The sequence below is a fragment of the Rhea pennata genome, chromosome 10 (genome assembly GCF_028389875.1).
Source record: "Rhea pennata isolate bPtePen1 chromosome 10, bPtePen1.pri, whole genome shotgun sequence".
NCBI classification, from domain to species: Eukaryota; Metazoa; Chordata; class Aves; order Rheiformes; family Rheidae; genus Rhea; species Rhea pennata.
In genome coordinates, this window is record NC_084672.1 from 21,982,315 (window position 1) to 22,010,156 (window position 27,842).

At 51.1% G+C, this 27,842-nt stretch overlaps 2 protein-coding genes across 3 annotated transcripts; both read right to left on the bottom strand.

The window, feature by feature from the left end:
• Window positions 1-60: 60 nt before the first annotated feature.
• Window positions 61-18,090, bottom strand: PPCDC (phosphopantothenoylcysteine decarboxylase). 2 transcript variants are annotated; one of them, XM_062583940.1, is made up of 7 exons: window positions 18,046-18,090; window positions 17,547-17,637; window positions 15,813-15,979; window positions 10,455-10,550; window positions 7,479-7,607; window positions 5,228-5,396; window positions 61-892 (listed from the first exon to the last, which is right to left on the bottom strand). In XM_062583940.1, exons 3-7 carry the CDS (start codon window positions 15,963-15,965, stop codon window positions 807-809), a joined length of 633 nt encoding a protein of 210 aa, XP_062439924.1. In that variant the 5' UTR covers window positions 15,966-15,979; window positions 17,547-17,637; window positions 18,046-18,090; the 3' UTR covers window positions 61-806. The 2 variants fall into 2 exon arrangements, with proteins under 2 accessions (XP_062439924.1, XP_062439923.1); XM_062583939.1 differs by having other exon boundaries at window positions 17,547-17,654; window positions 18,046-18,071.
• Window positions 18,091-18,979: 889 nt separating this feature from the next.
• SCAMP5 (secretory carrier membrane protein 5) lies at window positions 18,980-26,774 on the bottom strand. Its single transcript, XM_062583938.1, has 7 exons — window positions 26,723-26,774; window positions 24,146-24,219; window positions 23,708-23,836; window positions 22,735-22,891; window positions 21,824-21,925; window positions 21,370-21,487; window positions 18,980-20,902 (listed from the first exon to the last, which is right to left on the bottom strand). The coding sequence occupies exons 2-7, from the start codon at window positions 24,150-24,152 to the stop codon at window positions 20,708-20,710; spliced, it is 708 nt and encodes a 235-aa protein (XP_062439922.1). The 5' UTR covers window positions 24,153-24,219; window positions 26,723-26,774; the 3' UTR covers window positions 18,980-20,707.
• Window positions 26,775-27,842: the final 1,068 nt, after the last annotated feature.

A 27,842-nucleotide genomic window follows, 5' to 3' on the forward strand; every position in this document is an offset into this window, starting at 1 on the left:
ACAAGGACCCAACCTGTTTGCTTCCTGCCTCAAATACCCAGAGGGACAGGTGTCATTTGGGTTCACAGTTGATGTCTGCATCCTTATCTAGTCCACAGATACAAGAGGGCAAAGGCTATTTCAGGGACCAGACAGCTTCTTTTAGTCAAAATTTTTTTTCCCATAGCTGATAAAAACGGCACACAGACACAATATTTAGCTATGATGTTAAGCACAAACATCCCTAAAACAGCTACAAGAGGCAATTCTTCAGCAGCAGAATTAAAAGCTCTCTTTTATTCAGTTTCCAGAGAGAAAATGCTTTTTGGATAGTGACTCCTGCTGGAAAGGTGAAGCAAGCACAGCTACAGACCATGCTTTGAAGACTAGGGATCTTTCACCATCTCTTTGCTGATGAGCTGGAAGAGGCTAATATTTCCATCAGCAGCACTTTTACCCCATCTCCTCTCTAGCTCCCCTTGGGGGAACTGCTGGATTTGGAAGACACTGGTAAATCCTTCTGCAGCCTCCTACGAAGGGATTGCACATGAAATACGTGGGGTTGACTAGCCTAGTGGAACATCACTCCCTCTCTGTAAGATACCGCAAAGTTTTCCCACACTAGAGATACGTGCTCTTGGCATCATTTTCTGGAAGTCTGCAATGATGAACCACATTTCACTTCTGCACCAGCTGGAACACAACCGTCTCTCCTCTGGTTGAAGAGCATGCTAGAGGGATGCTTGCCATCTCAACTCAGCTTCCTGTTGGTTTCATCTTCAAACCATCAGGGTGAGGGAAACAAATATAATTTGCATGCCAAGCAATCAGCTCTGTTTTGGCAATACCCGTTCTGCAAGGATCCTTTTCACCTCCTCCACAATGGTTCCCACTTCTGCCATGGCACCTCGACCTGGAGGGTAAGACCAAACACACTGTAACATCCATGTCCCACAGAGATGGTATGAGCCACACGCTTCCCCTATCCCACCTCCTCTCTTCTACACACTCAGCAGCATTGCAGCGAGTTACGCATACAACAGTGGCTCAGCACAGCAAGGCTGGGGAAAAGCTTGCTCTCACTGACACTGTCACTAGGCTAGACTCTGCCATTAACCAAAAGCCTCTAAGTACCCCTCCTGTATTTCCTCATGACATGCCTAGTAGAAAGCAACTGCGGATCCTGTGATCTACTCAGTCCAGCTGAATCTGCATGGATTTTGTGGCATGGTTGAATGCCACTGGGGAGGAGGGCGAGAAGAATACTCACGCTTAGCCTGACTCCTTAGATGTCTAAGCAGGAGCGAGGGCATGGTCAACGAAGAGAGGCCAGAAACCTCAAAAGGCAACTCGTATGACCTTAATAAGTACCTCACGTTCTGAATCATCTCCAGAGGTGTCTGCATCTAACCCTCGACTGCGCACGAAACTAGCATCTTAGCTCACACTACTCCTGTGGTGAGTGTCCAAAAGTGACCCAGAAAGCGTGTTGGTAACAAGATACTCTATTTCCTCTTCCTTTTCCAGCGTGAACACACTCACACTGTATGTGTTCAGTATCTTTCTAAAATGGCTTTTGCCATTTAAAAAAAAACTTGCTGATTTCACACCATTCCAATGACTCTGCAATTAGACCATATTAGAGAGAAGGCTGTCCTGACTTTGCACTGCTTTGAATATTGGAAGTAATTCTTGGAGAAAAATAAAGTGCTGAACAGGACAAAACATAATTTTTCCTTTTGGACCTAGTTTGTTCTCAGATGAGCATCTAGTCCACACTGAAGCTGTTGCCTCCCTCTGAAGTAATTTTTTAACTCAGAATCCTAAGGTCAGCAGAGATCATTAAATTTCCTTATCCAACCTACTGTACCACGTCACAGAATTCTGTCCATTCACTCCTCTAATGTGCTTTGGGCTGAGGAAAGATATTTTGCTCACCAGCACCTGTCTTCATTAGATGATACAAAAGATGGAGCCTATTTAACTTTTGTTCTGATGGTTAATTGGTCTAGTCATTTCAAACATGCTTTATGTGTCTTCAGAAATTAGCTCTAGAAGGTTTTGTTTTCCCTTTTTATTTTTTCCTGGACTGCTTATACAACCGGGTTAGTGAGTGTTCAAATGAGCAGTCAAACCAGCAGGCTTGAAAAGACAGCAACAACCTGAGGGCTGCAGGGAGACAGGGGAAGGCAGTTCTAAACAGCAGGGAGAGGTGCTCTCCGTGGGCAGATGAGAGCGCTGATCCTCACTCTCTGTTTTCTAGAGTTACCTGAGCTTTCCCTGGGATAGAAGGCATAGCTGGTTATAACGTTTGAGTAGAGTATCTGAGATGAAAAATCATGATTTTGGAAAGATGAGAAAATTGAGTCTCCCTACAGAGCAAGACTGTCATTCTCTACCAGCAGTCTTCACGATCTCTAAATCCCAGGAGGGTTGAAGTATCCTACAGACGAAAGGCAGGCGGGTTTGGGCTGCTCTGTCTCCTCACCTCAAGTGGAACTGCACTTGACCGGTCCTTCTAAACAACAGAAACCCCTTGACTGGCTCCTCACAGTTGGGCAAATCTACTTCCTTTGAGAGCATTTCCAAGGCCCACTTTTGTCCTCCATGACCCACACCCTTCGCATCTTTAGCAATTCACAGTCGGACTTTTAGGTTTAGCTGAGCAAAAGCTTGCTAAGCAGCCTGTCTTACAGCACAGATCATGCCTACAGGTAAAAATCCTCCTGTCTGCAAGGCTCTACAAATCCAGCCAAGGATGACGAAGACACTAACAGTTGGAAGTGTTTTGTAAGGGCAAATTGCTGCAGGCCCAGGTGTGGTACAGTACTTCTCAAAGCTCTCTTTATATGGTGGCACATGGATATCATTAAGGCCAACAGCTGATAGGTTACATTTAGCTATCTAATCAAGGAAATTTATTTTAATTTTCAACTCAATTTAGTTAGTCATTTTAACTCTTTTTTAGCTGGACATATTTATGCCTAGGAACACTCCCTTAGGGAGAATAATTTATCAGGAAAAGCCTGTCATATATAAACTTGGTAACAGTCAGGATCTGGCCCACTTCTCGTGGGACCGGTGACACAAATGGAGGAAGAGGAACCTTTTTTTCAGCAATATAAACCACAATGTCAACAGTCAAAACTGGTGCAAACTGAATCTTTTTGCTTTTGAACCAGATGTTTGAGCTTTCCTGCCTACTGCTTGGGTAGAAGTCAGGCAAAACCCTTTGTGGATGAACCCCGTGAAACAAATTAGACTAGAAGAAAAGGCCTTGGGGTGAAGGGCCTGAAAAAAGAGGGAAAGTAAGGAAAAAGTCAGTGGTGGAAGCTGCCTTGGGTCTTCAGAGCTCTAGAGTCCATTCCTGCTTTGCCACAATTTTCCTACATACCACCAGAAAATCCTGGCATTTTCCAACAAGACAATCCTGTTGGAAACTGACTCACAAAACAAGTAGACTTGAGTCAGCTGTGGCTACTACCGCCCCAGCTGCCTGCAGCACTACTTCAGGTGTCTGTCCTCACAGCAGGGATATTTGAACCGAATATGAAGCAGCTCCCAAATGACTGCCACTGTAATGAGGTAACTTCTGATCAACATGGGTTTACTTTGCCACTCCGAGCTGCAAACCGCAGCGATTCATATGCTCCCTCTCATGTGGCTGACACATCCCTGCCGCAAGGGCGGCAACCCCCAAGAAAGGGGCAGGGTAGAGAAGCAGAAGGTAAAACCACGTTCACCATTCAGCTCAGATCTGTTTGCGTTCGTGAATCAACACACATGGCCCTTCTGCACCTCAGATCCCCACCTGTGAAAAGGGGACAACAACACACAGCCTTACCTCAGACCCGTTAACCTGCAAGAATAAGCACGTTACCTATTGCTAGGCACACAGATGCTTACTACAGGAACAGAGACCTTATATATGTACTAAAAAAAGATGAAGAAAAAGCAATAAAGGACAAAGAAGGTATCCCAGATGGCCTTTCCATATCTGCCAAAATGTCTGCAAGGAATGATCTCTTTTGGGCGTTTTCCTTTATTACAAGTATGTAAGAAATTTGATATAATGAGGTCTAAAACCCCAGCGGAAGCAAGACTGTCCAGGGCACTTTAACTAATGCCTGATTCCTTGACTACACTTACCTAACTATAAATATTTCTTGGTCTTCAGCTCTAAAATATAGTCTCTAGATGCACTGCACCTACCTAAAAATTCAGAAACTATGAAAGCCAGCCCTAGAATTTAACCATGAGGAACACTAACACCCTGTCTTCACTATAGACTGCTTATTGAACTGTCCAACAGACTGGTTAAACTATGCTGTAGTTGGGGTTGTTAAGTGAAAGTATAAATATATTACTGTGCAGATAACAACACAATTGCTATTATGGCTAGAACTTGGTGACATTTTACAGATTTTGTCCAAATAGATATAGAATTTGTCTGAGTAAAAAAAGTGAATCCATTTATCCAAATTGTTTGTATGAAAAATCCTTCCAAAAGTCAAAATACCTTTATTTAAGGCAGCTCCCAAAATACAAATGAGACCAATTTAATAGCGGGGCGTAACATTACAAAGTCAAGTCATTTGAAACTGAACATGACAGCTTTCCCTATACCTCCCTCTTTCACTTCACTGACAAGTCTGATGTCAAAATCTCAAATCAAAACTAGATTGGGAAGTTGATTTAGCTGAAAAGTAACCTGGGTAACAAACAACAACAAACATTAAACGCACATCCAGCTACACCCTCAGCGACATCTGCAAAGCATTTATTCTCACTGCCTGCTCTGAGGGATAAGATATTACCCCTGTGTTACAGATGAGGGACTGTAACATGATGAAAATGGTCCACAGTCAGAGCGTGAGTAGAGGGCAGGGAAGGGACACCCAAATCCCAGGCTGATACACTCACCAAAAGGTTTCCTTCTTCTCAATCTACTCTCTTCTTGAATGGGTAATTCTTTTAAATATCTGGCTAGTCTAATGGCCCTTTTGAAAGCCTGGCTTGGATAGTCTCATAAGACTATCAAAGAGTTAACGAACAAAAATAACAGAAACCAGCTGATACAAGGGCAAAGCTTCCATTTGTTTGTATAAATCTTGGCAATGGAGCTACAGCACCTTCTCACCACAGCCCAACATTTTGAAGGGCACAGGGCAGGAGAAGGTGCATCCCTTTCAGCATAACGGGAGCGCTTGTGCAGAAAAGCAATCTGAAGACATGCAAAAAGACTGACCTTCATCTCCACACACTAGCTTCTTCACCACACAGGGGATCTCTGTGTAGCCAAAGCCCTTCAGCTGCTCCACCTGCTGAGCTGTGATGGGATGTTCCCACATGGCTGTGTTCATAGCTGGGCAGAAGAGCAGAGGTTTGCTCAGATCCCAAGCGCGGATTACACAGGTCTGCAAAAGAAGCCAAGAGTTTCAGTTCCGCGTTGTGATTCTTTCCTCATTCCTTCTCATCACTTTGCTGCCCAGAAGCCTGTTCCCAGCCTCAGTATCACTAGAGGGCCAAAATCCTCCATCTGTCAGTGCAGCTGGGCTAACCCACGAGCAGATCCACAGGGCTGCAACTAATTTGTATTACATTCCAGCAAAGCTCATCCCTGACAGGGAAGAAGGGTGAGGGAAGCTACAAAAAATATAGATCCTAATCCTACGCCAGCTTGGAGCCAAGCAAACTGTCCAGTCACTAGAGCAAACCAAGCTGGAACACGATGCGTGCAGACTGACAGCCCGTGCGGGAGACCACGAGAAGCTGAAAGGTGGCCATAGATCATATCAGCTAAAGCAAAACCCCCAGGCAGCACTTCGGATAAGCCAGCTGTAGAGCTGAACACAAGAAGTTGGCAAGTGGGTCTTTTTAAGCGGTATGCCAACTGGTTCCAGAACTCCTCACAGAGGAAGCACTGCTGCTTTCAGGATACAAAATGAGGATAAACAGGAACATGTTTGGCCTGTTATAGAAGATGCTGGCAGATTACAAACCACCTAGCAGCTCCTGCATGCTACAATGGATCGTACCTGACTCCTCAGTGATACAGAGCTTCCAAATAACCTAGTATCACCTCATCTCTTTAAAAATATCTTTAATGTCCAGGGTACCTGACATTTATCTTTAAAGATGAAGGACAGTTGTTCCTAAACAGTGCAATGTCCAGCAATTTGCCTAGGCTTAACAGAGTCTAAATCACGCAAAGGGAGATTCCCAAGTAGCAATAGTTCATATCAGCTTCTGGTATAGGATCTCTGCTCAGTTAATACCCAGTACTTACAGTACCCTGCCCAACCTTTTTACGCCTGGTGATTTGAACCCTTCCCAGCACAAGGAAAGTCTGTTAGAATCTGTTCTGACTTGCCAACCAACCAGCACCTCCAACATTTGCTTTCCTTTCCTGAGGTTATCTCATCTCTCCACAAAGCTCTCCAAAAAGACTAGCAGGAGTTTTTCAATCACATGGCACTAACACCCTTCCAGAGCTCTTCTGCTGTTATTGCTACACACACATAGTACTAAGGGGACATAAAAACATGAGACACTGCCTGTGCCTCTCTCAGCTCTTTCCAGCTTTTCCCACATCTCCACTGACCTGCTCATACAACTGAGGGCTGTTGGTTTGGGTTTATTTCGTTCATTTATACGCACTGACTCTGACCTGACCAACTAAGCTGGTTGTATAGGGCTCCCTGGCCAGGCTCATACTTTCAGGTGTTCCCATCTCCTTATGTTACCAAAGGGTGATGCACTGCAGCAGCATTTGCACATCTGTAAGCTTTCTGGCTGATCATCTGGGTGGTTAAAAGCCTATTACTTTTCCCAGTAAACCTCTAATGTCTGGACACAAAAGATTCAGCCTCACTTAAGTTCCTCATCTCCAAGCAGAGAAGCATACTGTTTTAATACATTTTATGATCAGTCTTTTTGCCAGAGCCACCTTCAATAACAGAAAACATGCCAAAACAAGTAAAAACTCTTGTAACTGAAAATGGAAGGTAAATAAGTGTGTGCATGTTTGAATTTCTGTGCTATGCAGTTAGGTGAGGGAGGAGGTAAGGTAGCAGGAAGTAAACAATTTTATCTGATCTCACAGGTGTCTTTCTAGATTGTATCTAAAAAATGCAGACAGGAACTTGTGTGTGTGTGTGTGTGTGTGTGTGTGTGCGTGCACATGACAGAGACAGGGTGAAGATAAAAGGGGAGAAATATCACCCATCAGAAAAAGCAGGGAGTGGAGAATGATGGGAGAATCAGGGAGAGCCCAGGAGTGGAAAAGGGTGTAGGTCAGGGAAATAAAGACAGTGTGTTTGAGAAGGAATAGGGGAAGCACACTAGAAGAGGTATGCGTACAAGGGGCAGCAGAACATGCAAGTAGTCCCACTGCTCTTGGTTTTGCAGAATCTAAGAGTTTCTGGGGAAAGAAAGGCCATGTAGACCACCACCAAGAGGGGAGAGAACTGTTCTCAGTCAGAGCTCCAGATACTCACCAGCAGGTTGTCACAGATACCATTTGCTAGCTTTGCTAGAGTGTTTGCATCAAGAGGGGCCACCAACATGAGGTCAGCCCACCGCCTGAGGTCGATGTGCAGGACCGGGTCTGAGCGGCCCCTCCACAGCTGTAGATGAGACAAGATGCAGATCACAGAACACTCAGATGCATGCTGTGAACAATTTGCACCTATCAATTCCACACACATACCTACCACGTAGACTTAAAAGGAAAGAATTACGCGCACATCAAGACAAATCTGACAGCAAGGGGGAAATCAGGGACTGTAGCCACAGTGCTCACTTTTCTGACTTCTCTCCTCCTCCAGTAAAGGTTTTATCACAGCAGTGTCTAGGAAGCACCATTAACAGGCAGTGCCAACATGCTGGCTGCTGCAAGGATCCTTCTGCATCCAACAACCACAGACTCCAGCTCACAGGAAGGAGCCCTCTCCATCCACCTTCCAAATCATCCCTCAGCTTCAGAAACATTCACGAGAGCTTCCTCAACATGCAGCATATGTGAATGGAAAAAGAGCTCCACAGTATCAGCCAACGGAAGCCACAGGACCAAATCAGGTATAGCATTTCCTGAGCAATCCATGTGATTTAGAAGAGTGAGGTTTCTTTAAAATGCTCTAATCACTTTGATGCCTTCCACTGGCTTTAAATGAGATTTAGATCTCTAACTGTACAAATCATTTTCAATTTGGACCCATTTACACACAATTGCAAAGTAAACCCTCATGACTACAGCAGGGAAAAATCCCGTTGGCTTTCTCCAGGATGGGCTAAGCTTAGCTAACAGGGCTTTTCCTTGCTCTCCATTTTCACTTCCATTTTCACCAAAGCTCTGTGTTGCTCACAGGGAGTTCTTGGACTTTAAGAGCACAGTTAGCTAGTAAAGTGTCAAGAGAAGCAGCAAACAGCACTAGATGTTTAATCCCCAGAGGCCACACACAACCACAGGCCAGTAAGAGGTGTGTCAGGGCCACAGACTGTTCCTTCTTTGAGTCACTGGAAACCACAACAAAAAAGCAGCATCCGGAAATTTGGCACTCCCTGAAACCTTTCCCAGATCCTCTGTTCACTTTTATTTTTTCTAAGAAACACAAATTTGTAGTTTTATTTTCAAAATGAAGTCTCTCACAAACAGATGCTGACAGGACTTCTTGTCTGCCATTCTGTCGGAACGGTCTCTTGCAATGGCTCCATGTCCCCCTTCCAGCTCTACCAACAGATCTCACAGATAACTTTGGGGTTCCCCAGTGTGGTAGAGCACAACTACCTCCCCCCCCATCCCTTATCTCACGCCCAGCTGACCACAAATAACTGACAACGCCCAGTGCTGACCAGGAGGAACTAGGTGATACTGGTTGCAATTGGTGAGGCCAGAAATGGGCATGAGGTCAGCCAAAAGGCATCTTTTCCCCAGCACAGCATGAGATCAGCAAAAAAGGTATATCTTCACACCAAATACCGTATGACCATGAGTCAAACTCCACGGCCATAAAGAGTGCTGCAGTCTAGAGCCCGTTGAGCTCTCTTGCACCAGCAGCTGGCTGCGTGGTAGTGAATGTGCCCTTGAGTTGGGATGACTCTCGAGGTTACTCTCAGGGAGTTAAGAGAACCTCTGACAAGAAACTGTTGAAGAGATAAGAAACCGAGACTCATCTATACAGTGAATCTCTCTGTCCTCAGCGAGCCTCAAAGAATGTCAGCAAAACTGTAGTCAGGAGAAGAAGATATTGTACGGCGCTTGGAGACATTTGCAATTCTGACAACTGGTTACTCCTTGCAGGAATGGAAATATTTGTGAAAGTTTCAGCTCATGATGGAGAATCTGTAGAAAGGGCACAGAAAGATGCCAGAGGCCACTGTCCCTGCTGGATCCTGTAGGGTGCTTTCATCCGTAACGAGTTTGAGGGGAAAACTTGTGAAGAAGGTCAAGCTGATCTCAGATCCCTCTGTAAATGTCAAAAGATAATGAACTAGTCCCTTCTATGTATGTGTCCCAGCAGATGCAGACAACTGAGATAATTGCCACTTCCACCAGGAGAACAGGATAAATGCCACCAGGGTTCCAGCCACCACTGGAACCAAGACTTTTGCACTTGTGCAAAACATCTCCAGGAACTGGTCGTCTTCCACATCACTAAACCAGGCTGGTCCTACTGGCACAAAGCTCTCCAAAGAGACACAATCTTACAACCAAGTCAGACATGTCACACCAACTTTTTTTTCCCTCCTCCTGAGTCACAGACAGATTCTGAAAACGCAGAGCAAGAAGTTGTAATACACAGTGGCACCCAGGGTTACCCACAGCCAGACGTTAAGATAGGTTTTAAAGCAGTCCAAATAGTTTTGTGAGGTGTTCACAGACTTAGAACATGTAGTAATAACAAGAATTAAGCTGCTGCCTTTGTAACAAATATGACTCATGAAAAGTGCCTAACACCCTCACCAAGGCTCTGCAATGGCTTTTTTGACATTTCCTGACATTTCGCTGGCAGCTGTGGATAGCTGATGAGCCCAACATGGTAAAAGACCACTTCTTCCCATATAGCCTGCTGCAAGTCTGCTAGGGTGGTGCAAAGCTCTCTCATACAGTCAGGACAGTCCTCTTCATCTAGCTTTACAACACAGTTGGAACCATATTCCTTGAAAGCCATATTCCAAAGTATATGTTACTACAATAAAGATGCAAACCTTGGCTCAGGATTGAAAAAAATAAAATAAAATAAGAGGTCTCTTGCAAAGGAACTTGAAGAGACACTTCTATTTGCTGTTCAGCACTTGAACAAGTTTCTAAGTAAATCCCCCAGAGAGCCTGCTTTTTTTCTGACGCATGACCCACTGGCCATTGCTGGAAGCAAAAAGCATAAGAGCATGATAAAACTACTTGAACTGCAAAACATGTGGCTAGTGAGGGCAGGACAAGAGCCCTTGCAAGTTCCAAAGGAAGAACAACCCACCTGCCATTCATCTGCATCACTGTAGAGGGCAACAGGAATCTCCTGGGCATTGTAGAAATGCTTTGCTCTCTCAGTAGTGACCACCTGCACTTCAAGCTAGTCAGAAAAGAAAGAGAAGGAAAGAACAACAGTTACAACCTGAGGACAATCCTCTAAAGCTGCGTAGAGGAAGAGGGCTTGAGTGTAAAAAACTTAAAGAATTGTGTGGATTTGCAGAGGACTTTCCCCTACTGTGCACAGTGCATAACTGCATCTATTTTTAGCTGAAAGGTCAGACCACTGCAGGTATTCATGGGAGATGAACATTCATTTCATTTCCACCCTGAAACAGGCAGGTGATTAGTCACTGCCTGCCAAACATGACCATGGCCAGTTCACAGCAGGGACAGCAAAGTGGACAGAACAGGTCAGAACTGAGATACAGTTCAGCCCAGAGCTTCAAAGAGACAGTAAGAAGTAATAAACCAAAAGTCTGTGAAAGATTTCCTTAATCACTAAATACCCCAGCAAAGGGGAGTAGAAGAGCATCTTGCCTTAGCGAATTCTTTTGACTACAGCGCAAAGGGCTGCCGCAGGGTAGCACGCCTGCATGGTGTTTTTAGGATCGCTCTTCCCACGCTCGGAGCCAAGGGAAAGCACCGTGAACACACAGTACTGAGCGACCGTAAGTCCTACTGAGAGATAGGTGGGCTCGCTGGGGCTCTGCACCATCAGTGCAAAGTAAGCCCTCCTCCATTGCACAAGGCTTCACGAGAGATGATGCCTCAAAGTTCTTGTTTCCTGGGGCTATTTTGGAATAGCAGGATTTTAGTTTAGTAACACCTACCTGTAGATGCTATGAAAGTGATAAAACCTCATATATCAGTGCTTCTGCCTTGGGAGACTGAATATGATACCTTGGTCCAACAGATCACATTGGCTTTTTCCTTAGGTTTGTCTCTCTCTGTCTCTATGCCTCTGCCTCCCTGGATAAGGGTGCTACCTTCTAGTGCCAAAGCTAGGGAGGTAACTACAGACTACTGGTAATATTTTTACAACCATGTTATTCTGATCTGCTCCATCCTGGGGCAAAAATACCAGAAAAAAATCTGGGGTAGTGTCTTCTAGCTGTTGTCCATACCAAAGCAAAATGTAGGAAAGAGGAAAACATTGGTGTAAGTGTACGTTCATAGCACAGGGCATCTTTGCAACCAAAACAGTAAACCAATGGCTTCCACATAGGAAAGGAGAGAGGACAAAAGTATGTAAGTATCCTCTCTGTTATCATAGATAAATCCATCTGCTTTGTTGAAAAGCAGCTGAAGTTTCAGTGACACGGTATATACTGGGGAAATTCTTTCAGGTACCCTGAACATTAATTTGATAGGAACAGAAGTGGTAAGATGCCCTGTGACATGCAATCATTTGATTTCCTCCTGCAGAAATCCTACCAAGTTGAATTTGCCCATTTGTTCTGGTTTCTACAAGTCCTGCAACCTGCTCAAAGCTGTAGCTATGACGTACATCATGAAGAGCTACTTAGCACACGCAGCGAATCGGAGGTGTTTGGCACACACCAGGATCAACCACAAAGCAGAGCCAGTGTCAGACTGGCTGTACATTTTCGATCACTGGCACAGTGCATGCAACTTTATTTCCACCTGCAATTCCTCCAAAGGACATGCCTTAAAACCAGTCAATACACTAGCCAATACATGGCAGAAATGCTCCAAAAAGACTGTTAACGTGGAAGATACATCTCAGGCCATAGTTATACAGCCCAAGTATGATGAGGACCTATACTAGCTGAAAAAGATTTTGTCCTATATCCAGAATATGCCATCCACCTGTGCTCACTTTGGCATCTGCAGGGCAATACTATGAAGCAGATCAGTTCACAGTGCAACCCACTATATGGCTCTGCTCTCCCAAAGGAGGTGCAAGGGAGAAACTGGCCTCACCAACAAATCCCTCCCTCTAAAAAATTGTAGCTTGATGTACAAAAGTGATGAAGTTGTCAGTGGGTGCATTCTTGCTAAAACAGACTGCTCAAAACCTCCAACCTCTAAGAAGCTATCTTCAACAACAGCGGTTGAAGTGACAAAACATATTAACCTATCTCTCCAACACTATCTATTCTACTGTCAGGCAACTCCTAAGAAGGAAGCAGTGCTAATTATATGCACCCTACATAACTAGAATAACAGCTTGGAGCAGCAGAAACCCCAGCCTCAAAAGATCATTGTCTTTGGTAACTTTTCCCGTTTCCTGCAGAAAAATTACTGGAAAATTTAGCTGCAAATAATACCAATGTTTGGTACTACATGCTTGGTTCTTAGACTCTTCTGAAAGTTCTGCTTTTTTTCCAAGGATCTTGGTTGGACATCAGAGTCATATTTCTATGAACTTTGTACTGGAAAGAACTATTCACAGCAAAACAGTATTATTTCCATATTAACTTCACTTTGCAGAAAGCTGTTGGAGGCAAATGGAAAGGTGCTTGGCAACACTGCTCTCTGCTGTCCCAGAGGCTTCAGTGAGGCATTAACCTTACGTACGGTCTGCAGGATGGTGACTTCAAAAAGCAACATGCACTCTAAAGGTGCGTGTCTGCTCTCTGAAATGGTACCACCACAGCTTAGGCCAGGTTCACACTAAGTTTTCATCAGTATCCTTCGTTAGTGGTGTTCCTGTTTTAGTTAACTGTAACAATGTAAGGATTTTTAGACGTATCACTGTATCACTTTAGATGATACAACTGTATCTACCTCATGAGATACTTTGTTGCTTGCTACTTCAACCACCCAACTTTCAAAGCTAATCCAGAAGTGCCTATCTAAAGCTAGAGAAGAAACAAAAATCCTCCAGAAAACACTCTTCCTTTTTTAAGATAGTTTTCCAGTCATCTCTGGTCTTAAAAATAAACATTTCCTATGAGGCATAAGCCCAGGACAGGGAATCAGTGGGTACTGAGAACTGCATCCAAATCGTTATGGATTAGGACATATCAGAGGGACATTCAATGCCTCCAAGTAGTGGTGGTGATTCTGCTCTTCCCCGTGGTAAGCTGCTCTAGCAGTTAAATATTCTCTCCGATTAAAGTTTTGTGGTGGGGTGGGCTCCTAGGTCCCTTGTTCTGAAAAGTCCTTCAAGCCCCTCCAGCTATGTTGGAAAGAGATCAGTGTTCTCAAGATCACTTTAGCCTAAATAGTTTTTCCTTTTATTTATCTGGCACACCCTCTGCCCATGGATATCTCTCTGCTTATTCAGTACAGTCAGCGTAACCACACTCAAACTCCTTTATTGGAGACAGTTTAGACTAATTAAGAGTTCTTTCACTTGTATGGTTTAAGCCAGTTCTTCAGAATAAAGTTTATTTGCAAAACTGCTTTCTTGTTTTCATATATTATTACTGGCCTCTGCTGTCACAGTGATGTCACTTGGAGAAAGGGTGCACATATGATTTTTTCCAGTCGTATGACTGGAAAAACTTTTCCAATTTTCCAATTTTGAAAGCAAAACCTTTAAACCTAGACTCAACTTCAGTAATAACTGCTACAGAAGAGGATGACTAGCTCCTCTGTTAAACTGCACCTACAAGCTGAGGTAGACACTATCTGGCAGTAGTGCAGCAAAATCGCACAATATGCAGTTTAAACCTAGAAGTCCAGATGACATCTTGAAGCTTCAAGACCAACAGGTTTCACCCAGAGAAAGCTCTGTCGTTTCCTTTCTTTATGACTAAATGATAACCTGTCAATCCATTTTTGTTATTATTTTCCTGCCAGGCCCATCAAAAACATCAGGCATCAGACAGATACAGAATGCATGAGAATCTAAGACAGTCCAGCACAGTCACGAGTAGTCCTGATAATACAGAATGTTCTGTCTCCCCTCAACAACAGATGTTAGGGTAACAAACTGAAAAATGTAAGCTGATGCAGTATTATCTTCTTAGATCTTCAGAGAGTTTAAGCAAAAGGCAGTAGAATGCAGTCACTTCTACTATCATCCTCAAGGAGATGTTAAATGAGTGCAAAATTCACACCAAGTTGTTCACTGAGAATCATTTTAGCAGAAACGTCAAATTCAGCTGACAACTCCAAATTCAAACGTCTGATCACATCTCTCTGGATATCAAAATCTTACCCTGCTTCTGCCATGCTTCCACTGATAGTTTTTTTAGGACATTCTGTTGTGTCCATAAAGAAATTAATGTAATGGGCTTGTGCAGGATTTACCAGACTCAACAGAAATGGAATACATCGACTTCAGCAGGCTTTAGACCCTCTGACTTGTGCCACATCAGCATCAGTCTGAACTTGAGCACTCCCAGAGAATTACTGCTTCCCTTGTTACCCGTAGCACATGCGCAGTACCCCATATTGTAGCCTATTAATTTGCCTCAACACACGCTGCATTCCAAACCTTGCCATGGGCCGATGCTCTGCAGTGCCTAGCCCACTTCCCTTCCCTTCTGGGGTTCCCCTCACAGTTTGGGGATTTCAAGGTAATAAACATCTGATTACCTTACTCCAGAGTGGTGCCTTCTACCTCTGCATATTCCAAGTGTCTGTTACCACCATTTACACCACATATCCTGCATCCCTCGTCAACTGCTGGAGCTAGTTCTGGGTCTAGCCACCTACTTCCTCTGCATCATTTGTCTTTGATTCTCTTAGCCCAGGGTCATTTTCCTTCGCCTAGCCCATTTTCCTCTAACTTTATTCTAAAGCAAAAGTTAACTACGCTTTCCTCCCTGCTTCTAGTCAGTAGTGGCCTCTGCTGGACACTTCCACTACTCCAGACAATGAACTCCTGTAAAAAAGCATACAAATACATACACTGGCTTGTATTTTCTATTTCTGTTTTTACAAGCTCTGTTTTCCCTTTTAAAACCTACATTTCAGCTTCTGAAAATTGCAAGATCTTATTTTGAGATTTCCAGTTCCAGAAAGCACCTGCTTGGCATCTGTAGCCAGATCTGCTAATTTGCTTGAGAAGGACATATTCCAGGGGGAAAACAAAAAACAAAAAACCTATTCAGCCATTTTTGAGCAAACTAAACAAGATGACCTGGAACAAGCTACTTTCATATTCCGGAATTCCAAAATGTCTGCCCATGGAATTATTTAGAAATAGCTATTGCCTTTTAAACTGACATCTTACTTGACTCCAAACTAACACTTAAGTGTAGAAAAGTCTAAAATGATAGGAAAACTTTTTAACTGACATTTAAAAACAGGAGGAAAACCCCACAACAAATCTTCAAACTTCAGGGCTCAAAGCCAGAGGGAACTTTGCATTTCAACAAAGGCCATCCAAACTCTAGCAGAAATGAGAAACAGGAATATTCCTATCAACATGAGATTTACTCACCCCCGGGATTTCCAGCAATTGAGAGATGAGGAGAGGCAGTTTTAGGGCTGCCACACTCCCAGTCACACCCACTAGGACATGGCATTTTTTCTGTGGCACAGATGAGCGATTTTCTGAAGGAAACTGCGGGTCTGGAGGTGACAACGGCTCCATAGTCCAATCAGAATCTACAAGCGTGGAGAAAGAAACAAACTTTACTAAGCTTCCTTCCGGCTTTGGGGTTGATTTAGCTGGTAATAATTACACTCAGAAACTTACTTGCTTATTTGTTACTTAATTACTTATTTACTTCTTTTCTGACAACTCCAAAGCACAGCCTGAAATCCATCTTCAATCTGGAACACTCTGCCCAAATCATAGAAAGGTCAAGATCCTCTCATTAAGTGGGTGCAGTGTTCTGTCCCAGGGACAATCAAATTAGCAGAGGTTGTATATACTGATTTTGAGCATGCATTTGCCATACCTGTTTCTATGCTTCCTAACTTTAAGCTAGTAGACTAGTACAACAGAGTTGCAACAATGTATCCCCAAGGGCATGGACTTTTGCCTGGCCTATGGAGTAATTGCCTGGCCAAAGTAATTCAGATGAGTGTTAATATTTAGGCCCCAAATTGCAAAGCTTTTAAGCATCAGCTAACCTTTAAGCATGGGAGCAGTCGAGTACTCCTGGCTTTTTTAAAGTACACTTTTCTTTAGGATATCAGTAAGGAAAGTGTTAAAACTACAAAAGCAGGCCATTTGCTTGTTCTGGTAAAGCCAACAGCCCTAAAAATAAAGACACAATCCCAAATGTTGAACATGGTACAGAATTTACAACACACCTTTCCTGCTGACTGCAGGGAAGATGAGCAACTCAGTTGAGTTGGTCTCCCTCCACACTCTGATAAGTAATAAAGGCAGGGAGACATTTCAGCAAATAACATTTTGGGGCCATCATGTAAGTGTTATCACCTTACTGCCTACCATATCACTACTTTACATTTATAGCAGCACCAAAGTTACTCCCAGGGAACAAAGCAGAACAAAGCAACCAAAGAAAGAAAAGACAGACAGACAATAAAATGTAGAATAAAACAGCCAAAAATGAAAACAGCTTCTCAGGAATGTGGAAGTCAGAACCATCCACTCATCCAACCCGTGCCAACCAAAGCAGCCTACAGGCTTGCATTAGAAGTGGCTGTTCATGAAGGCACCCAAATCGAGTGGTTTTGACTCGCAAGGAGGCTCCTCTGCCTCCTCTGAGCTGTTCTGAGCCACTGCCATACCGATAAAGCACAGATTACTATAAAGAGCATCAGTCACCTACAGAATAGTTGTGAATCTCTCTTTAACGAATCTCATAATTAACAAAGAGTAAATTCACTTTTTGAGGAAACTGAGAAATGTATTTCTGGGGAAGAGTGGGATTTAGTAAAGTTTTGTTCAGTTTCATGGATATCCTTGTTATTTGGAGGAAATTATCTGGAGGTCTTTGGGGTGGAAGAGAGGGAAAAAGAAACATTTACACTGCTTTTATTCTAGGTACCAAGCTGGACATTGGTGGGAGGAGGTCAGATTCTCTCTAGAGAGGAAACTCATCATTCCTCGGGATGACGCAGACCAGGCGTTTAATTTAGGCTCCTTCACAGGGTGATTCAGATCATGCTTGCGCAGCAGTTACGCGCAAGTCTGACCCAAACCTTGCTCATTCACTGAGGCACAGGAGCACAGACATCCTTCCTCTCCCCCTCTTACCTGTCCCCTGGAAGACAACAGGAACAGTGCTTCCCCTTTCCACGCTCCGCTTCAAATTAATCTGTTCAGCTCGGGCCCCGGCGGTTTCTCACTAGGTAAAAAAACCTGCTATGAGAAGAGCACAATTTCTGCTTGTGTTCTCAGCACTTACTAGTAAGAGTAACCAGATAAAAAGAAATTCAACACATGTATTTGCTAGGGTATCTTGAGATTAATCCAAATATTTCACCTGGCTCTCTGTATCTAGTTAAATTAAAGTCATCACAAATTATTCACCTGATACACCTCTCATTTGATTACCCAATGAATTCACCAAACATCCACACTCTAAGCTTGGGAAATACAAGCAATAGCTATCTTTTACAAGGAACTACTAGTTTCAATATTAATGATAAAGCGTAACGTTCTGGGGAAGCAGCTACAGGCCCCTCCGCGAACAGCGAGGCCGGCGGCTCCCGCACGGCCCCGGGGAGCCGCCGGGGAGCTCGGCCCTACTCACCGGCAGCCGCCGCCACTGCCGCCGCCGTCGCCCAGCAACAAGCACACGACCCGGCCGGAAGCAGAAGGGCCCGATGGGAAATGTAGGCGCCGCCCCCTCGGCCCGCGCTCATTGGCGCCGCTGGCGCATGCGCGCTGCCGCCCGGCGGCGGCGGCGGGAGAGCGCGGCTCCCCGAGGTGGCGGGTTCGCGGCTGCTGTCGGCCGGGCCGTGCCCGCCGGGAGCCCTCCCGTCCTTTCCGCGGCTGCAAACGGCCCGGCAGCCCCCAAAGCGCGGAGGAGGCGGCCCCGGCCGCGGCCTCCTCGCCCGGGCAGGCAGCGGCAGCCGGCAGAGCCCCTCCAAGAACAAGCCAGGACGACGAGGAGGTGTCCACACCTGGTTGGAGTTTATTGCGCTGGCCAGCGGGAGCGACACTAGCGGGTCAGGGACAGACACGGGCGGCTGACGGGAACAGCAGCTCCTCGGATCGCCGCGGCGCAGGCCAGAGAGAGGTTTACATCGCGTTATCGGGCTGCTATTTGTGCTTCCAAAAGAAAAAAAGAAAATCCCCCAAACCCCAACCCCACGCCTCTGCGGAAAACCTGCTGCTGGGGAAAAAAGGAATAAAGAAAAGAGGGGTTTCACTGGCCCCGAGGCGTGTACACACCTGAGGGGCCCCCGAGGACGTTTCCCCGGGGAGCAGTCACGCTCGCACGCGTAGGAGGCGCGCGGGAGAGGGCGGTTGGACGCCAAAGCGATGTCTATTAGGTATAGCTCGTTACAGTTCGCGTTTATAGCAAGACGCGTAAGTGATAACAGTGAAGGTACCGGTAATTCAGCGTTTCTCACACGTGGCACGACAGAGCACATGGTTTGGCATAGTAAGTTTTAGGCTAGCTATAAACAAATTGCACAATATTTAAACCTGATTAAGTACATAATAGGCTCAGCAAAGGATTAGTTTTCTCTTTACGTTTTATACACACATATATACACGCACAGAGGCATCTTTATCATTAGCTGCATTTTAGTCTTGTCAAGAGACAACTGGCTACTGCAGAACGACCGACGTGGCGCCCTGGAGAGGACACTGCTCTAGGCGTGCTTGGCGGGGAAAAAAATAAATTCCCTTTTGGCGGGGAAAAAAAATAAATTCCCTTTTGGCATGATTCCTGGGGATAACTCTCCCACACGAGGGACTTGCAAAGCTGTCGCTGCCAAGGCGGCGGGGGAAAGACCGCAGCGAGGCGACCGGGCTGCTCGCTGAGCTCCTATCCTGCGGGGCGAGCGTCTGCCCGCTGCAGGACCTGGAGGGGGGCAGGAGAAATTTGAGCAAAGGGGCCAGATGGGCCTCTGCTTGGGCTGCTTTTCCACGCATTAAGAGGAAGAAGGAAAAAACAAAATCTGACCGCTCTATTTAAAGTGCAGTTAGAGTATGAAAAGCATCTCCGAGAAGGAGCTTTTCCTGCTCCTGCCCAGAGCCTCGCCTGGGGTCTGCTGGCCGCTTTCCCCCGAATCTCCCACCACGAGACGGCGCGGCGCCAGCTCGGCTGCCTCCTGCCAACGTGCAGGACGGCTCCCCGGAGCTCGGCCTCCGCTAACCGGGCAGGGATTCAGGGCCCGAGGAGCCGGGACCTCTGGGCCGCCACGTCTGCCAGGGGCAGGGAGCCTGGCGGAGTTCCCAGGAGCTCCGCCACCTTCTTAGAAAATACAAGAGAGAAGGAATTATTGCCACCGCCGCTGTCTTTTAGCCTGGAGGTTTCCTAAAGGGCCCTAGGGTAGTGCGTGCCTCAGAAGGGGACAGGGCCCGGGCCCGGCCCCCCTGCTCAGCCAGGCAGCGAGACTGGTTTTACTGCTTGCCTACGGGGTGGCAGGACGGGACCCGGAGCCTTGCCCAAGAACAGGTCCTCCGGGAACCGCTCCGTCGCTTTGCTAGAGAGAACCCTTAAAAAAAGCAGATGCATAATCCCAAACGGGCCAGTTCTGCGGGGAAACCCGTCCTCGCCTCCGCTCGCAGCCGCCTGCTAACGCCGGTCTTTGCGGCCAGCTGCTCCGTCACAACGGCACGCACCGGGAGAAGCTGCGGATCCAGAGCCAGGCGGTCGATTAGGAATCCCTCGGCCTCCAGCCTCGCAACGGCAGGATCGAGTTATCTTACTGATTTATTTTTACGCACTAAATTGGCCAGCCACCTGCTAGTTAAAACAACGCAGAAGTAGCAGGAGAGTTCCCAGGAGTGAAGGTTCCTGTCGCCTTATCACAAGAAGGGAGATGGGTGCTGGTTGCTATTTTTATCTTTTTTTTTTGGGGGGGGGGGCTTTTGGCTGATGTACTTCTAGCATACACCTATCACCACAGTAATTTAAAAACCATCACCATACACTATTTCACAGGGGAAAAAGAAAACGCACCAACGTACACCTATCACCACGCACAGCGAGAGTCCTGCGGGTCAACTCACAGCCTCTCCAAAATGGAAAAAAAATAAATAAAGTAGAGGAAAAAGAGCTGAAGACAGCAACGGGGAAGGGGAAAAAAAAGTGTCATTACAGAGAAGAGGGGAAAAGAATCATCCGTTATGGTACACGTCGCCCTTCCGAAATGGTTGCGGAAACGCGGCTCAGCCGTCCTCCTCCTCCTCCTCCCTCCCCCCCGCGCTGGCGCCCCAGGACAAGGTCCGGCCGCTCACATCTCGTTGGAGTAGGTGTAGTTGGGGGTGGCCGAGTACTGCGTCTCGTGCTGCATCACGGCGCCCTGCGCGGCCCCCACCGCCGCGCTCTGCGCTGCCTGCTGCACGTGGGGGTTCTTCCAGGCGCCTGTGGTCCACTCCTCCTGCGCCTTGCTGAAGCTCCCGCCGCTCCCCCGGTAAAATTTATGCACCTGGAGCGGTTGGAAAAGGAGAGGAGGGAAAAAAAAATAATAATAACAACCTGCCCTAAAAGCAGCATGATCCCACCCCTCTGCTCCTCCCCGAGCGACTCCGGCTCCAGCCGAGTGCGGCCCCGGCCCTGCATTTTCCGCCTCCGCTCCCAAAGCCCGCTCCCGTCGCCGAGGGAATGGCTTCCCAGCGGAGCGGCTGGGCTTGCCTCTGCTTCCCTAACCGCCTTCACCCCGGAGCCCGCGCGCGGCCGAAGGGGGCTCACGCACCCGGGCCGGCGCCCTGTCCTCGATCTTACACCTCGAGCCGGGCAAAGCCGCTCCTGGGCATCCCCAAACGTACTGGGAGCGGTGGGAACAGCACACCGAGCTTGTCTGGGCAGGGGAAGGACAGGGTACCCCGGGGCACCCGGCCTCACCCCCCGACTCCAGCGCCCCAGTCCCTCCGCCCCGCCACACTGCGGTCGTACCATGGTGAGCGCGATGAAGGAGAAGACCGCCATGCCGGTGAACAAGACGGTGGGGATCAGCATCACCACGGCCGACCCCACGTTGGTCCCGAAGAAGGAAATGGCTGCGATCCAGCCACTGCAACGAGATCAAGCAACCAGTGAAGCAGCCCGTGACCGTCCCCCCGCTGGCCCTGCCAACAGCCCTCTCCCCCAGCGCTCCCAGCTCCTGACCCAGCCTTCCCCCGGGGGAAGCCACCAAAACGCCGACGACCAAACGGCCAGAGCCAGCTTGCCGGGCTTCCCCCACCACGCGCAAACGCCTCCTCTGCCCGCTCCCGGCGCTACGCCGCGGCGGCCCCAAGCAGGCCACGCAATCGCGACGCTGGCGGCTCCTCCGTAACCTGCCCCCCGAGAGCGACCGCAGCGACGGAGACCGCCTTGGCGCCCGACAGGAGAGCGGCTCCCTCCTTACCAGACGCCCCAGCCGGGGATTCCCACTGCCTGGATAATGCTGATCACCAGCTGGGCCATGAAGGTGAAGAAGAAGGCCATGAAGCTGAAGGAGCTGTCTGTCCTGCAAGAGAGGGCTCGGTCACCTCCTAGGTCTCCATCCCTGCTGCACTCCTAGGGCAGGCAGATGCTCTCGCCACTATGGGCTCCCACCTCGGACCCTTTTATCACAGAAGTAGCTGTTGGTTTTTTTTTTCCCCCGGCCAAGGTTTAGTGACCGAGAGAGAGGTGCGATAGTCACTGAGAACAGCAGCTTCCTGCAGACAGCAGGCACCAGAGCAAAACCAAGCAGAAAGGAGAAAAAGCGAGAGGCCTAAGGTGGGGAAAGGGAAAAACCACGCGGCATCTGCTCTCCCCAGGACATAGCTTTGGGGTCACGTCCCCGTGCTTGGGCAGGCTGCCGCCCGCCAGCAGAGCCACGGCGAGCGTCTCTGCGAGCACGCGAGCCGTGTCGAACGCCTCGCACCTACGACCCCCTTTAAGGGGGGCCTCCCGCCGACGCTTCTCGGAGGCCAAGTCAGGCCCTCCGGACGCTGCGAGCCAGAGCACCCGGCCAGACCCATGGCACGGCTCGGCCCTCCCGGAGGGGGTTACGGCACGGCACGGCTCGGCACGGCCGGCCGCTGTCGCGCGTACGATCGACACAAGCGCGCGAGGGCGGGCAGCCGTCTCCGCGCTCGACGGCTCGGGTCGGCCCGTCCGGAAATCCTCAACAGCCTTATTCTGAGGGTTAGAAAGTGAAGCTAAAAGGCTGGACGCAAAGAGCAGAAATCCCCCAAACGCCCAGGCAATGCCCCAAGCCAAGCACCAACCGGGGGCGGGGGGGAGTGGGGGGAAGACTGTGAGAAGCCGGGCTCAGCTGTGAACACTTACTTGAAAGCTTTGTAAATAGGTCTAAACCAGCAGACATAGGAGCAGGGCGTAAAGAGAATGAGCCAGAGAATTGCCAGTCCAAAATTAACCGCTCCGCCGCCTCCAATGAGCCATGCGAGGCAGCCAACGAGATTCACCGCCAAGGTGATGCTGTTCACTGCAAACACACACACACACGCGCGCACGCACGCACAGGCACAGAGGGAGCAGAGGAGCACAAGGCGGTAAGTGCGAGGAGAGAGACGCGGCGGCGGCGGCGGCGCCGAGCCCCGGCGCGCGGCCGGCCCGGCGCTCCCTCGCTCGGGCGGCGAGCCGTCGCTCCGGCCCCGCGGGCAAGGTTCGGCGTCGCGGGGGCTCCGCGAGCGCGGGAGGAACCGGCGAGAACCGGGGAAAAGCCGCGAGCTCCCGCGTTTCGGGGAGCCGCGCGCCGCGTCCCAGCCTCGGCCCGCCGCCAGGAGCCCAGCCGACGACGTCCGCGGCTCCGCTCGGGGAAAGCGCGGCCGAGGGGCGAAGGGAAAGCAGAGGAGCCTCGGCAGCTTCCCTGCGCGACGAGGCTGCTGGCCGAGCAGCGCAGAGGAGCGAGGAGCTTCGCAGCGGAAGGAAACGCGGCTGCGGAGGCCGTTCCCCCTTGCAGCGGGCTCCGGTGGGAAGCCCCGGTCGCGGGTGGGCAAAGGGAGCGGGGCAGCCGGACCCACACGCCCGGCCATAAACCCAGTTCTTCCACGCGGAAGGGCTGGAATTTGGAGTGGGACACTGCATCGGGGCGGCAGCACCCCCGCACATCTATCTCCCCCCAGCACCCCTATGATGTTAAAGGCTCGGAGCAAGAGCGAGAGGCCTGGAGGGGCGGAGGGGCAGAGCGACGCTTCCCCCGCGCCCGCTCGAACCGGTGACTCGCAGAGAAGGGGCTCCGAAAGGCGCTTCTGCCCGGCCCGCCCGAGCCCCCCGCCAGCGCGGCCGGCCCCCGACTCACGCATCCAGAGGTAGTAGAGCCGCTTGGCCATGGTGCGGTGCTGCGGTGGGATCTCCGCGTCAAAGTCCTGGTAGAAACACGGCTTCAGAGGGATGAACTTCGGGAGGGGAGGGAAGTTGTTCACTTTTTCTGTAACGAGAAGTTTCATCAGCGCTGACCGCTGCACAGAACCGAAGGCAAACGCAGAGTCTGTCGAGTTCATCTTATTGAACCACCCAAATTGCCTGGTTTTAGAGAGAAAATGAGGACACCCCCGCTGTCACCGGCAGCCCACCCCCAGCCAAGCAGCCACGCAAATCCTGCCCGCGCGGCCAGACGGACCCGGCACGGCCAAGCCTGGCCACCCGTAACCCCACCGAGGGTCGCGACGACTAAAGCCCGACGCTCAGGCGACCCGTCCGCGGGCACGGGAGCGACCCGGCCGGAGACCCGCCGTACCTGCCATGCTGGCACGCTCTCAGCCGCTCCGTCCCGCGGGGAAGGTAGGGAACCGACTCAGCTCTCCGCCAAAGCTGGAGGGAAACAAGAGGAAAGCAGCGATGGGAAGGAAGCGGAGCGGGCGGCGGCGGCGTGCCTTCGTCCGCCCCCGACACATCCCCCTCCTCCTCCTCCTCCTCGGGCAGTTCCCATCGCCGCAGCCGGCAGCGCTGAGCCTCCTGCACCCGGGAAGGAGCCAGCTTCTCCCCCACGCCTGCAAGGGAGCGAGCAGCACACGGCAAACCCCAGCTAGCTCCGCTGCCTTTGCGGAGCCTCCCTGAGAAGACAGCCTTCACCTTCCTCCGCTGCTCCAAAATAACTCAAGGACAGCGCTATAATAAGGCGGTTTGCTGTATTTACGCGGCCGCTCCTCTACAGTATTTACACGTACAGGCTTACCACCGACACCTGGCTGCTCCAGAATAAATCCAGGCTACTAAGGCCCAAAGCTTACGCACCAATTAAAGCACTGGCTGGAGCTGGAAGATTAAAAGAAGGTTCAGCAATGTTGGGCAGGGCACCGGCTTAGTCTCCCGCTCCTCCTCGAGCGACCTACCGCCACCCCCCACCTTGCCCCAGGGGAGACACGGGGTGCGGGGCCGGGACCCCGCTGCGCCCCGCCACCGAGCAAGGTGATAGCGCGGCCTCTGCAAAGCCAAGCCAAAAACCAGGCTGGAAGGGAAGAGGGAAATCAGCCGAAAATTAATCACAGGCGATTGTCGCTAACGAGTGGCGGCCTAATTATTACTCATGCAGTTTGGCACCTCGCGCAGTTTCCAGAGGCGCCAACTCGGGTGCTGCCTTGCAGGTGCAAGGGGAGGGCAGCATCCCAGGACGCTGTGCTGGACACTGCTTCGGACTCCAGGGGCTCAGGGCTCTGGGCGGGATCTCCGAGCTGGGCTGAGCTTAGCCCTGTCCCGGCAGCAAAACGGATCTGTGGCACCAATGAAAAACAAAAATTAAGGACTGAGGTTTTAAATTTCGGAGCGAAGGCAGCGCTCTGCTAATCCTCCCGGCCAGAGCAGGCCTTGCGGCCTGGCCACGGCGGCAAAGCCCGCGGACGAGCCCGGCCCTCCGGCGAGCAGACGCAGCCTCCTCCGGCCCCGCGGAGGGCAAAGCCGGCCCCATCGCCAGGCGGATCCCGGCTCCTCCTTCCGCACCGGAGCGCCAGCTGCGCCTGCCTCCCGCCGGCAGCGGTGCAAGGGCCAGGCGCGGGTCCAATTTGTATTATTAAAAAGGAAAAAAAAAAAAGAAAAAAAAAACACCGGCGGAGACGCTGGCTAGGCAAAGAAATCCCCCCCGCGCCGCCCGTGAACCGCCCGCGAGGCATCTCTCCGCGTCCGACGGCGCCCACGTCGGGTTTCTTCCCCTCTCGCAGCCCAGGCTATAAATATGAGCTGTCTGGCTGCGCAGCTGACGTTTCCCCGACACGACCGAGACCACCAGCTCGCTGAGCTGCGACGCCGCGTCCGCGACGCCCGCCGGGCGCACACGGCGCCGGGCGCTCTGCGAGTGGCCCCGCGTGGACCCCTCCGCGCGCGGACCCCTCCCCGCGTGGGCCGCCAGGCTCGGCGTGAGCCCAGGCGCCGGGGAGAGCGCAGCGCCGAGGCTGCCCGGCCCCGGGGAGCGAGCCGCGTCTCCCGGCGCTGCGGAAGGGGACTCTGCAGAAAGGCGCTGCCCCGCACATGCGGCGCCCACGGGGGCACCCCCGGAGCGTGCCCCCTCCTTGCACGTGCACAGTCCTCCCCACGGCGAAGGGGGAGGCCCTCTCCTTGCACACGTGCAACCTACCGCGGAGGAGGGGCAGGAAGGGAGACCCCCTGCTTGCACACCTGCAACCCGCCACGGAGCAGGAGGAAACCTCCCTCCTTGCACACAGCAACCTGCCACGGACCCGTGGGGGAGACCCTCTCCTTGCACACTTGCAATGCAACCCTCCCACTGAGCATAAGGAGACCCTCTCCTTGCACACCTGCAACCCTCCCACGGAGCATAAGGAGACCACCTCCTTGCACACTTGCAACCCTCCCACCGAGCATAAGGACACCCTCTCCTTGCACACTTGCAATGCAACCCTCCCACGGAGCATAAGGAGACCCCCTCCTCGCACACCTGCAACCCTCCCACCGAGCATAAGGAGACCCTCTCCTTGCACACTTGCAATGCAACCCTCCCACGGAGGGCAAGGAGACCCCCTCCTCGCACACCTGCAACCCTCCCACGGAGCATAAGGAGACCACCTCCTTGCACACTTGCAACCCTCCCACGGAGCATAAGGAGACCCTCTCCTTGCACACTTGCAACCCTCCCACCGAGCACAAGGAGACCCTCTCCTTGCACACCTGCAACCCTCCCACCGAGCATAAGGAGACCCTCTCCTTGTGCACGTGCAACCCTCCCACGAAGAGGAGGCACACTCTCCTCCTCGCACACGCGCAACCCCCCACGGGGGGGTGCAGACCCCCCCTTGCACGCGCACCGCGGATGGGGGGGCAGGGGACACCCTCCTTGCAGGCGCCCCGCGCTGGCGACACTCACCGTGCGGAGCGCGGCGGGCCCGGGGCCCCCGCAGCGCCCGCGCTGGCGGCCCCGGCCCGGCTCGGCCCGGCCCGGCTCGGCGGCTGCCCGCGCCCTGCCGCCGCCGCCGCCCGCTGCTCCTGCCGCAGCGGCCGCGCTCTCGCGAGACCGCGCCGCGGCCCGGCCGGGGGCGGCCCCGCGCTCTCGCGAGAGCCGCCGCCGCCGCTGTCCAGGGTCCTGCTGCCGCCGCCGGCGGGAGGGGGCGGGGCCGCGGGGCGGGGCCGGGGCCGGGACCCCCCTCGAGGCATTGGAGACCCTCTCTGGGGGGCGGGAGGCCGAGCTCCATGGGGGTCGAGGAGACCCCATATAGGGCAGAGGAGATTCTCTACGGGGCAGGAGTTTGGCAGCACCACACAGGTCAGGGAGACCCTCAGTGGGGTGCGGAGTCTGCTGGACACGGGCTTGGCAGGCTCCACGGGGGTTGCAGAGACCCTCTGTGGGGCAGGGGTTCGGCAGGCTCCACGGGGGCTGAGGAGACCCTCTGTGGGGCAGGGGCTTGGCAGGCTCCACGGGGGTTGCAGAGACCCTCTGTGGGGCAGGGGTTCGGCAGGCTCCACGGGGGCTGAGGAGACCCTCTGTGGGGCAGGGGCTTGGCAGGCTCCACGGGGGTTGCAGAGACCCTCTGTGGGGCAGGGGCTTGGCAGGCTCCACGGGGGCTGAGGAGACCCTCTGTGGGGCAGGGGTTCGGCAGGCTCCACGGGGGCTGAGGAGACCCTCTGTGGGGCAGGGGCTTGGCAGGCTCCACGGGGGTTGCAGAGACCCTCTGTGGGGCAGGGGTTCGGCAGGCTCCACGGGGGCTGAGGAGACCCTCTGTGGGGCAGGGGCTTGGCAGGCTCCACGGGGGTTGCAGAGACCCTCTGTGGGGCAGGGGCTTGGCAGGCTCCACGGGGGCTGAGGACACTCTCTGTGGGGCAGGGGCTTGGCAGGCTTCCCATGGGGCAGGAGAGACTCTCTATGGGGCACAGGGGGCTCTTTCTGGGGCAGAGGTGCAGCAGGCTCCACACAGAGCCCGGGAACTCTCCCACATGGAAACCACGGGCCCCGCCGCTTGGTGCACGGGTGGGACGCAAAGGGCAGAAAC